Consider the following 13,184-nt stretch of genomic DNA (forward strand, 5'->3'; position numbering starts at 1 on the left):
CTTGGCTGATTAATGCATAAGTGCATGACTGTTAATGAGCTTCACACAGCTGTCCAGGAACATTTCCTCAGTCTCCATTCTCTGCTCTGTTACTCTGCAAAAACATATGATCAGACCGTACTTCCAAGTTGCACTTGTGCCTAAATGGTTACCCATTAACCAAATTAAAAAGTAGAAGGTATTGTTATAATTATATACCATGTAGTGCTAACTCAGTATATTTCTTCAATTGTTTTGTCCATGTTTAGCTAATTTTTAAATTGTTGCTCTTCAGGTGTACATGCGATGATTGCAGCCTCTCTCATATTCTTACGTGTGGAATCATGGACTCGCCTATAACTGATGACATGCATATCAGTCAGTTACCTTTACAAGTAGAGTCTACTACCGACTACCTTTCTGAGATACGTCCACCTAGCATGTCCTCTGCAAGTTCAGGGTCAGGCTCAAGTTCCCCTGTTACTATTCAGCAGCATCCTAGACTCATTCTCACAGACAGCGGAACTGCTCCCACATTGTGAGTATTATTTATGTATTTTTTAGAATTATGAAACAAAAATATCAGCGTAAGTACGGTTGCTTATGACATTACTGTAAATTCGCAATTCTCTAGTTTGGCTTTCATGCTGACAGTTTACTAGTGCTGTTTTTGAGTAAATTTGGTCACATTTTAAAGAAACTCCAGCCTATACTACATTATAATTTGATCTTTAGCTTTCTCTTCAGCTTGGTTTAGTTACTAGAAACCTGCCTGTACTTTGTAAAGCTTTCATTTCATTGCCTTTGCATCAGAGGAAGGGAAAGCACACCCACCTTTTTATTAAGCTTAATTTCTCACATGCTTTGGCAGAGGAAGTCGTCTCCTTCTGCATAACATACTGTAGACACAGAGAAATCTGTAGTTTTGCTGTCAAGTACTGCCCACAATCTTGCATAGGTAATCAGTCTTGCTGATGACAGTAGCTGTCTTAAAAAATGCAGAATGTTATAAAACTGGTTTCCAGTGCTGTGGTTGTAGAATGAAAAGAAATTGTATTAGTGCAATTATTTGATAGGATTACCATCTTTCCCTCATTGTGATGGGCAGTCTTAATTTGGTCAGTTCTTGGGGATAGGGGTCAGGGTGCATGAAAAGTTGCAAATGTCTTTATTTTACAGTAAAAAATATTTCTGCCTTTCCTTTGTATGTTGCAGGAGAATGTGACACTACATTAAAATCATCTTAATGTCACGTAAAGTAGTATAAACATCCCAACATTTCACATTTGCTTAATTTTAGTAATGATAAATACATTTTGTTAGTTGGTTTGGTGGTAAGCTCTGTTGTCCAAAATCTCAAGTTTCAGTAAGAATGTCCCATACTGGGCATTTGAAAAAGGTGGCAAACCAATACATGACCACAGTTTTTTGTATAGTGATCCATTTGTAAGAGGTATTCTTAAATGTAACAACTACTTTCAGCTGCTGTTAGGGGTCACCACAGTGGATCATCTGTTTCCATTTCTTCCTGTCCTCTGCATCTTGCTGTTACACCAACTTACCTGCATGTCCTCTCTCACCCCATCCATAAACGTTATCTTAAGCATTTCTCTTTTCCTCTTAACTGACACCACCATCCTTACCATCCTTCTCCCCATATACCCAGAATTACTCCTCAGCACACGTCCAAAGCAACGCAGTCTCGCCTCTTTAGCTTTGTCTCCAAACCGTCCAACCTGAGCTGACCCTCTAATGTACTCATTCTTAATTCTGTCCATCCTTGTCACACTCCATGCAAATCATAACATCTTTAACTCTGCCACCTCCAGCTCTGACACCTGTCTTTTCATCAGTACCCCACCGTCTTCAACCCATGTAACATAGCTGGTCGCACTACCATTTTGTAGACCTTCCCTTTCACTCTTACTGGTGCCTGTCTGTCAGAAATCACTCCTGGCACTCTTCTCCACCCACTTCACCCTGCTTTGCACTCTCTTCTTCACCTTTCTTCCACACCACCATTACGTTGAACTGTTGATCTCTGTACACTCACCATTACTCAGAACTCCACACTCAGCATTACTCTATTCTTTTCTGTAATTGCTGTAGTTTTATAGAAAGTAGTGCTTGTGTCTTGCAGACAGCACATAGAACAACAAGATGTCGTCCTATTCCAATGGTGCAGTATTTATTTGGTGTGGGATTTTCCAGCTCAGGCGATCTGACGTCAGCTCCTGTACAAAAGCTTTTGCCTGGCTGCTGTAGGTGCATGGGACGTCACACACAGGACCATAAACCAGGGACCATAAATGTGACGTCGGCAGGTGCAGACCTCAGAACTTTTCAGCCGCAGACGACATCACTTTGATTGTTCAGCTCTTACTAACAATTACTTTGGATAGATAAGTACCCCGTTGTTTTTTTTTTTTTTTTTTATATCATATCATTTCTTGTACTTCGTTTGCTCTAGATGTTTGTCGATGTCAGCTAAAAAAAAGGCTAATGTAATTGCGCCCGGCAGATATCGCACAAAGATTCTCACAATAAGTCCTTATTTTGTCAAGGTAGAGAACACGACCATACGTCGTGTTCCATTTGTAAGTTCTTCTTGCCCAAGACGATTCACAGTCATTTGATTTATATCTCGAGAACCAGCGTCTGAAACTCCTAGCACTTAGGATGGACCCAGAATCGGTCAACTGACCCGAACCGCCCAGGAAGAAGGCCAAAGTTTCCAGGCCTATTCCTGCTGCCACTCTGCTATCGGACATCCCGCCACTTTCTGATATAGGGGCCGAGGCATGCCTGATTTCTCAGTCAGCTTTGACAGCTCCTGCTGAGGAGGCCATTTCTGCAGCCACGGAATACACGTCCGTGGAAGACTTTTCAGCTGTTGGCACCAACCAACGTCGAGGGGGAACCTCTTATTGGACAACCAACCAAGTCCTCTCTTACTGCAGGCCGGGCTTCAATCCCTAGGCCGTCCCTGAAGCCTACTCCTCCTAAGAAGAGAGAGAAGACAAAACATATCACTCCTCCTTCTGAAGCACAGCCAGATTGGCAGTCTTTCACAAATTCTCTTATACAGGGCATTATGACCATTAGGCCTACAGGCCCTGCTCCTTCTACCATCCCTGTGCTCAGCCCTCATCCAGCCTCTGCCTCTACCCCCCAACATCAAACTACTTGAGGAAAAACAGCAATACCAATACAATTCTTCTTCAGAGGAATCAGTCTCTGATATGTTTCAAATTGCTTCCCTTGTTGACTACTGTTCCCCAGATGAAGACTCCATTGAAGGGGACTCCCTACCTGAAGATTTAACTTTTGGGGAGACTATAACTAAAATGGAGTACTTCAAGTGGGACACTGCCCTGATGTCTGACACCCAGAAGAGATGTTTTGAACTACTGAAACTGGAGTCTCCCTCTCCTTCAGCAATACCTCCTGTGCTCCCAGCCTTCCTCGATGCATTCAACTCTTGTCTGTAAGAACCCTAACTCTAATCCCCAGCCCCTAAAAACCAGACAGGTTTTATAAGGTGCCTGATGACCAAAAATTCCTGGTAAAACCTCTACTGACAGATCCCGCTGTCATTGCTGTGGCTCCTGACAGACAATCCAGACAGGTACCTTCTGCCTCTCTCCTACCCACAGATAAGGACAGTAAAACCATAGATAGACTGGGCAAAAAAAGTGTATACTTACTCCGCCTTGGCTTTCAGAGCCATTAATTGCCAAACACACATGGTAAAATACGCTCTGGACCTAGTGTCCCAGGCCTCTACCCTGTTAGCCTCTACACCTGACTGTCCTACTAAAAGTCTGCCATTGCGTCAAAACTGCCCCTAGCCACCCAAGTAGCCAGACACTGCATCAGGTGTAGCTATGATGCAGCAGAAGCCTCAGCCAGGTCTGTAGCTTCTGCATCTGCCCTTTGCAGATATTCCTAGCTACGCCTACAACCTCTTCTAGGGGATCTTAAATCAAATATTATGGATGCTCTGCTGGACCACAATCTACTTTTTGTCAAAAATTCAGCTGAGCTCTTCAAACACTTGCAAGAGAAAAGCAAAGAGCTGCAAGACATCAAACATTTGCTGGTGTCCCTCTTCCCCTAAGTACTACAGGATTTATCCTGCAAAAACTTCCTTTGTCAGGAAGATGCCTTCCACTTCTCATCCATCCTCCTCTAGACCGAGAAGAGGATCTAGGAGACAGCCATACTCCAGACGTACTAACAACCATCCCCCCTCCAAACAGCCCTTTCCCGACAAATGGGGCCCCTCATCAGCATGACTGCCTTCCCCATCTTCCCTTATCTGCCCGCCTACCCCACTGCCTCCCCTTTTGGAAAACCATCACCTCAGACCAGTGGGTCCTTTCCATCATTCAAGGAGGATACTTCCTATCTTGGAAGGAAAAAAGGCCAAAAAACATTCCTTTCCCACCAAAAAAAAAACAGCTTCATCTATTCCCACACATTTTGCAGGAGCTCCTCTCCCTAGGAACTATAGAACCAGTCCCTGTGAGCCAGGAAGGAAAAGGATTCTTTTCTCGCCTATTCCTAGTCCAAAAAAAGGATGGTCCTTGGAGACCCATACTAGACCTATCCTACCTAAATCGGTTCCTAAAAGTTTCATCCTTCAGGATGCTCTTTCTGCAAACCGTCCTGCCCCTGATACCAACCTAAGCCTTTATGGTCACTCTGGACTTAAAGGAAGCTTATCTCCACATTTCTGTCATGCCCCCCCACAGAAAATTCCTGAGATTTACTGGCATTTCCTCACATTTTCAATTTACAGCCTTGCCCTTTGGCTTATCTACTGCTCCAAGATTGTTCACAAAATGCCTGGCTCCTGCCATTGCATTTTGCTGAACCAAGGGCATCCAAATATACCCATATCTGGACGACATTCTCCTCCTAGCGAAATCAGAAACCATGCTCCTAAGTCACCTAAAATTCACCCTGACCATCCTTCACAACTTTGGGTTCACCCTAAACCTTCCAAAATCCTCTCTGCACCCACAGCAGGACAACATTTTCCTGGGATGCAGGATCAGATCAGATTTGATGAGATCCTACTTCCCACAGGACAAAGTGCAGTCTCGCTCAACTCACTTCCAAGACCTTCTGGGAGTATCCCACCTTTCTGCAAGGCAGTTCCTACACATTCTGGGACTCATGGCAGCCACGATCCCCATGCTCCCTCTAGCCAGGTTGCACATTAGCAAATTTCAATGGTACTTAGAGTGTATGGCCCCAGCAGCAACACTTCCTAGACAAACAAATCCCCCTTCTGCCCTGTCCAAAGTCAGAATTGAGGTGGTGAATCCAACAAATCCTGTGTAACCAAGGCATCCCCCTACAGCTTCCTCCCCCTATGCAATCCATGCACACAGATGTGTCAGATCTAGGGTGGGGGCAACTCTAAAGGGTTACAGGGTTCAAGAATCATGGACCTCTGTCCTTCAAAAACAAGACATCAATGTCAGGGAGATGACTGCAGTCTTTCTGGCCCTTCAGCCCTTCTTTCCCATTCTTCAACCAGGCCTTCTTCACATTGTAATAGACAACACCACAGTCATGTGGTACCTGAACAAACAGGGAGGGACAAAAGCCTACCTCTTATGCAGGATAACCCTACAAATTTAGGAGTTAGCCACCCAACACAGTCTCTTCCTGCAGGCCTCTACACCCCCTCTCAGGAAAACAAACAAGCAGAATTGCTCAGCAGAACATCCTCTCACCTTCACGAATGGATGCTAAACAAGGAAACCTTTCTAGCCACAGTTCACCGGTGGGGCACACCTCAAGTGGATCTGTTTGCCTCCCCCAGAACAGACAGCTAAGCAAATTCTGCAGCATGGATCACACTCCATCAGCCTGGAGAGAGAATGCCTTCAGCATTCCTTGGAAGGGGATGATGATGTCCTTCATGGATGCATCTGCAGTCATAACAACTGGGTTGTCCTGTCGTCAGGCAGCCCTGCAGTCGGCCGGATTCCAAAGTCCGGGTCCGGCTTCGGCTGATGTCGCACTTCACCCGGCGTCATCTCTGCTGGTCTCCGGGTATAAAGGCATCAGCCGACGCCATTTTCTCCAGTCTTTCTTGCCGCGTGGCGCCCGAAGCAGAAGCTGTTCGCAAGTGCCGGTCGGTCGGATCCAGAGATTTCTACTACCGAATACTACTTCGAAGACTTCTAAAAGCTAAGTACCCCGTTGGGGACTCTTTCTTGCCTCAGCCGATGTCAGAAAAAGTCAATAACTGTTTAACTTGTGGGAAACAAATACCTCATAAAGATTTCCACTCTTACTGTTTGCCTTGTTTAGGCCCAGACCACGACGTAGCAGCCTGTTCGGCCTGTGCTTCCTTCAACCGACGAACGCTTAGGCGTCGATCGGAGTTTGCTGAACAGTTTTTCAGTTCAGAATTTGCGTACATTATGCCGTCGGATCCTCCGACTACCCAAATTGTTAAGAACGAAAGAAAAGACCGACACTCGCGGTCCACGGTTTCGGCGAAACCATGGTGAAGCAAACCGCGAGTGTCTCGGTTTCGGCCGAAACCGAGAAAACTGATCAAAGCACAGCTGAATCTTTGACTACTTCTGAGGTTCCTGCTACCTTACTTGAATCGGCCTCTGAAATTTTACCTACTGCAGTGGCTTCTAGTGAATTATCAGACACCATCCCTTTGGATGTCTCTACCCCAGCACGTGGTGCTGCTAGGCCTCCTGCAGCCATGTCCATTAAGGCCTTTGCCAGGGCTAAAGCAGCCAAGTCTACTAAATCAGTGCCTGTTAAACCTCCCTCAACCAGGCCTACTTCTAGTTCACAAATGCTTACTCTGGCAGAAGATTTAATATCCTTAATCAGGGGATCTCAATCTCACCCAGACAGGGCCTCTCAGCCCCAGAGAAGAGACCTAGGGCAGAGCCCCGAGCCTGTGTCCTCTGATGATTCTGCGGATGACTCAGAAAATACAGACCAGCCAGAGGCTCCTTTCTCCAATTATGAAGACTCAGATGCTGAAGAATCCATTGCAGCTGCTTCTCCACCAGAAGAATTCTCCTTTGGGGAAACCTTACATGCCATGCAGAACAATTCCAATGGCAAACCTTACATGCCATGCGAGAACAATTCCAATGGCAGCAACAGGATTTCTCAGATTCCAGAAAAGACTTAGGACTTTTCTGCACCCAGATTTGATTTTCCACAACACAGGCCCTTAGCTATACCTCCTGTCCTCTGCTGTTGTTTCTGCTTCAATGATGTCTAGAACTGCACCAGATTCCTACCTCCAGCCCTATGAAGCCAAATACTCTCCAGACAGATTTTACAGGGTACCAGACACGCATCATCACCTTTACAAGGCAGACCAGTTGTTTGTGACCCCAGAACTATATCCCAGGGGCCAAACCATCACAAAGCTACAATCTCAAAATGGATCACAGCAAAAACCCTATTCCTTCTTCAAAGGGAAGCCAGGTCTTTAGACAGATGGGGCAAAAGTTTATACCTCAGCTACTCTCTCAGCTATAGCTTTATAACTAAAAGTTTCACATGATACAATACCAAGAGTTTATGCTTGATCAGTTAACTAAAAAACTATCCTCTGATGACTCTATAGATAAGAAATATGTATTAGAAATGGTAAATAACATACAACAGGTTAGTAACCATTCCTTAAAATGTGGCTATGATGCACTGGAGGCTTCATTTAGATCAGCCATGACTGGCACAGTGATAAGAAGACATGCATGGCTGAAGGAACAAGTCTTACCGGATCATGTTAAAGCTAAGTTATTAGATGCTCCTATGGATAAGACCAGTTTGTTTGGTACACCTGCCCAGCAGGTAATGAAGAAAATGGAAGAAAAGGCAAAATCTGTTCAAACGGTTAAAGAATTCTTGCAGGTTCAGCCCCAAGGTTTAGCAGGAACTGGCCTGCCAAAAATTGGTCCTTTCCTGACTCCACAAGATCCCAAAGGGGCAGGAATAGACGTTCCAGAGGCAGAAACCAATCCAGAGGAGGTGCCTACAGAGGACGACAGTGGCAAGGTAATAACAGAGGCACAGACTCAGCCACTACCACTACAACAGCACAATCACAGTGACTTAACTCTACATCCGCCTACCAGGGAACAAATATCAGCTCCATTAGGCGGAAAATTAACCTTATTTTCGAAAAACTGGCACTACATCACAAAAGACAAGTGGATTTTGCAAACCATAGACCAAGGTTACCGGTTCCACTTTCACACTTTACCAGTCAAAAGAGGAATGCCAAACCTGCCTCCAAATCAAAAACAGAAGCTCTACAGCAGATAATGCAATTAGCAAAGATGAGAGCTGTGGAAAGAGTGCCAATAACAGAACAAGGCAAAGGATTTTACTCCAGACTATTCCTAGTTCCAAGAAAGGAAAAAGTTGGAGACCTATTCTCGACCTGTCCACCTTAAATACATACATCATTGTCCCAAAATTCAAAATGCTGACCCTACAGCAACTTCTTCCCATGCTGGGCAAGGAGTGTTGGCTGGTAACTCTAGATCTCAAGGAGGCATACCTGCACGTCCCCATTCGACCAATTTGCAGAAGATACCTCAGATTTCTTGCAGGATCAGAGCATTATCAATTCTCAGCATTGCCCTTTGGCTTATCTACTGCGCCCAGAGAATTCACAAAATGCCTGGCATCAGTAATCGCCCACTGCAGACTACAGGGAATCCAAATTTGTCCATACCTGGACGACTGCCTGCTACAAGGGACAACAAAAGCAAGCTGACAACAGATTTACAAAGGGTCATTTACTTGCTACAAGCACTGGGATACACAGTCAATTTACAAAAGTCAAGGCTGATACCATCCCAAACAAGGACATTCCTGGGCTGAATTGGACACTGTAAAACAAATGGCATTCCTAACCGCAGAAAAACAAAAAGAACTCCCTCTTTACTTCTTGGCTCTAACAAAACAGAACAAGTTAACAGCAAGAAAAGTCCTGCAGGCCTTGGGCTACATGGCATCATGCATAATCTTGGTTCCACATGCCAGACTACATATGAGAAAACTACAGTGGTACCTAAGGAATTTATGGTCCCAACACAGGCACAGCCTAGAAGCAGAAATTCCACTAATCCCATGCCTAAAACAGGAATTCCTATGGTGGGCACAAGCATGCCAGTCAAACCCAGGCCTACCCTTTCACAGCTATCAAGCAAGCCAGACCATCACAACAGACGCCTCAGACCTAGGATGGGGGGCTCACATGCTGGACAAATGCGCAAGGATTGTGGACGAGGATCAACTCCACCTGCACATCAACCTAAAAGAAATGCTGGCAGTAAAACTGGCAATCCAAAATTTCAGACCATTTCTCAAAGAGGGCCATTTGATGATAAGGACAGACAACACCACAGTCATGTGGTACATCAACAAGCAGGGAGGCACTCATTCATACCCCCTATGCAGAATGACTTTGGAGCTTTGGAACCTGGCACTCAGCTACAACATCCAGTTACAGGCAATATTTGTACCGGAAAGGACAATACTCTAGCAGACATATTGAGCAGAACCACATCGGATGCCCACGAATGGATGCTACACCCGGACATCTTCAAGACCATCTCAAAGAAATGGGGAAGACCACAGATAGATCTGTTCACTTCCCCTCTCAATCACCAACTCAAAAAATTCTGCACAAGGACATTCCACCCACTTGCATGGAAAGTGGATTCGCTCTCCTTCAGCTGGAAAGGTCTAACAGCATATGCATTTCCACCTCTTCCCTTGATACACAAGGTATTACTAAAAATCAAGGAGGAACGTCCAAGGATAACCCTGATAGCTCCAAACTGGCCAAGACAACACTGGTACCCATTACTGAGGAGCATGTCTCGGGACAACATGTGGCCAATACCCCTGATGCCTTTGATGTTAACTCAGAACAACTTCAGCATCATACATCCAAACCTAAAACGTTGCAACTGACTGCATGGAACATCACATAGCAGCAACTAACCCAGAACTTTCCCAAAGGGTTAAAGACATTATCCTTGAAGCCCGCAGACCTTCAACAAGAAGGAACTATGCAGGAAAATGGAAAAGGTTTGTCATTTGGAGCACTGAAAGAGGAAAAGATGTGTCAATTATAGATATGGCTAACATTCTGGAGTATCTGGCAGAGCTTCTACATACAGGCCTGTCCTATTCCTCCATCAAGATACATGCATCAGCTATTTCAGCAGAATACAGCTTTGATCCACCTGTCTTTTCACATCCTTTACTCAGGCAGTTCCTCAGAGGAATCAAGAATGTAAAACCTCCAAGGAAACCACCATTGCCAGCTTGGGATTTGAACTTTGTGCTAGAAAAATTGACACTCGCACCTTTTGAACCAGCAGCTACAGCGGACCTACAGCATCTATCGTGGAAAACTGCTTTCCTACTGGCAATAACCTCAGCAAGGAGGGTCTCTGAACTTCAGGCCCTAATGGCGGTACAGCCCTTCCTAATCTTCCACCAAGATAGAGTGTCCATGAGGACTAATCCTACGTTTATACCTAAGGTGATATCCAGAGTGTCTTTAAACCAGGCAATCCACCTACCTACCTTCTTTCCCAATCCACAAAACAGAGGGGAAAGAATGCTGCATTCCTTGGATGTACATAGACAGTTACGCTACTACCTGGACAGAACAAAAAGTAGCAGAAAAACTGACCAGCTTTTTGTAGCCTATGCAACAGGAAGAGAAGGAAAAGCAATTTCCAAACAGACAATCTCCAAATGGATAGGAAATTGCATACGGTTCTGTTACTCCTTCCATGGAAAACCAATTCCACAGAACATAAGGCCTCATTCTACAAGGGCAACAGCCACTACCACAGCCTTCCTACGAGGTGTGGCAACCAAGGACATTATTGAGGTGGCTACTTGGACCTCCGTGCATACATTTGCCAAGCATTATAACTTACCAATGTACTCCAGATCCCGAGCAGGGTTTGCCACTGCTGTGCTGCAAGGGATCCTAACCACACCATAATCTAAATTTTTCCTCCTCCCTTAGTTGGCTATGGTATTCTACCCAGTTGTTATGACTGCAGATGCATCCATGAAGGACATAGTACAGTTTTGTACCTACCATAAATGTAGATGTCCGAACTGGATAGCATCTGCAGTCAGGATTGCCCTCCCTCCTTCCCCTCTGTGGTACTCCTAGGGTATTTACCCTCCTAATAGCTAGCTAGTGGGGGGAGTCTTTTATGGTGTATTTGTTTGTATATATGTACATACATCCTTATTTTCTGAGTTTGCCTTCTATCCTTTTGGAAACATTGGCATTTATCCAAAAATTAGCCTTCCAGGAAGGGCAACTGGCATCTGGGGCAAGAAACACTGAAGAAAATGGCGTCGGCTGATGCCTTTATACCCGGAGACCAGCAGAGATGACGTCGGGTGAAGTGCGACATCAGCCGAAGCCGGACCCGGACTTTGGAATCCGGCCGACTGCAGGGCTGCCTGACGACAGGTCAACCCAGTTGTTATGACTGCAGATGCTATCCAGTTCGGACATCTACATTTATGGTAGGTACAAAACTGTACTTTCTTCGTGTTTCACTGCTGCAGCCATTACATTTGGGCAATCTGCTGGCAGGTTGCCCTCAGTCAGCCTGAATTCCAAAGTCTTGGGTCCTGCATTGGTTGCTGTCTTCTCTTCCATGACGTCAGGTCGTCAGGGTATAAACCATGCAGCCGATGCCATTTTCTTTAGTCTTTCTTGTTGCGCAGTGCCCGAAGCAGAAGCATTTTGCAAGTGCCGGTCGGCCGACTACTGAAATGTTCGAGTTTGAGTTTCAGAACTGAAGTCTTCATTAAAGCTAAGTACCCTGCTGGGTAAACTTTTTTCTTGCTTTTTACTGATGTCAGAAAAAGTTAATAATTGTATTACTTGTGGGAAGCAAATACCTCATAAGGATTTCCATTTATACTGTATTCCTTGCCTAGGCCATGATCACAACGTGCCTGGCTGTTGATGTTGTGCTAGATTTAACCAACGCACTATTAAGCGTCGGTATATTTTTGCATCAGAGTATTTAGGAAACAGATTTAATTACCCAGAAATGTCGTCTGATAGCAATCCGACTACCAGAGTACATAAAAAACGCAAAGAAAAGGACAGAGAAAGGCAGTCGAGATCCAAAACCGGCGACGAAGCTTCCCCTAAGCCAGTCGCCGGTTCGCCGGTACTCAGTGAGGCACTTTCGCAGCCCCTGATACCCGCTACCTTTGAGTCACAGGCCTCTACCGACACCCATGTGGAGTCCAGCATGAAGCAAGATACTCAAGGTATTGGACTGACAGATGCATCTCCCTCAGATGGGTCCGGAGCTGCTAAGCAGGCACCGGCTTCTGAGGGTGTATTCGGACCTCAACATTTGTATATCAAACCGACGACAGCTGCAAAACCAAAGACAAAAGCAACTTCTAAAACTAAAAAAAACAACGCATGAGCCACGTGCACAGGCCTATATGCCTAAAAAACAGATTATCAAAATGGCTGAAGACCTTATTACCTTGATCAGGGGTACCCATTCCCCCTCCAGATAAGAAGCCTAGGCAAGACACTGATTATGAATCTTCAGATCAGGTTTCTATTTCTTCTGATTCCTCTTCTGATCAGGAATTATCTATACCTCCCTATGAGGATTTTGACGCTGAGGATTCTATTCCATCTGCATCTCCTCCTGAGGATTATTCATTTGGAGAAACCTTGCGTACTTTGAGGGAGCATTTTCACTGGGAGAGTCAAGACTTCTCAGAATCAAAAAAGAGGCTCAGGGGTTTCCTCCTCCTCCCTCAGCACAAGCCTTTAGCCATTCCCCGTTTTAGACATTGTGGATGATGTGTTTTTGGAGTCAAGCTTGACCCCTGACTCCTTACCTCCAGCTCCCAGTAAGCTTGACAGATATTACAGGGTCCCTGACCCACATAAATTTTTATTTAGAAACCCTGCTGCTGATCCTGAAACTATTTCACAGGGTCCAAAGGGAGTTAAGGCCTCAACAGCAAAACATCCTACACCCTCTGACAGAGATTCAAGGGCACTAGACAGATGGGGCAAAAAGGTTTATACATCTGCAACCTTGGCAGTCGGGGCCTTAAACTGTCAATTACATATGCTTAAGTACCAACAACATGTT

The 13,184-nt window shown here is 45.1% G+C and overlaps 1 protein-coding gene across 2 annotated transcripts in view; it reads left to right on the top strand.

Annotated features, from left to right (window-relative positions):
- FAM193A (family with sequence similarity 193 member A) overlaps positions 1 to 13,184 on the top strand; it is a 2,395,037-nt gene that overhangs the window by 1,224,307 nt on the left and 1,157,546 nt on the right. For both annotated transcript variants that reach the window (XM_044062897.1, XM_044062898.1), the window contains one exon: positions 275 to 517. In XM_044062897.1, the coding sequence (XP_043918832.1) occupies positions 275 to 517 (243 nt within the window). The remainder of the gene's footprint in view (positions 1 to 274; positions 518 to 13,184) is intronic.

Source organism: Protopterus annectens, chromosome 2.part1 (assembly GCF_019279795.1).
Source record: "Protopterus annectens isolate FY-2018-M chromosome 2.part1, PAN1.0, whole genome shotgun sequence".
Classification (NCBI taxonomy): Eukaryota; Metazoa; Chordata; order Ceratodontiformes; family Protopteridae; genus Protopterus; species Protopterus annectens.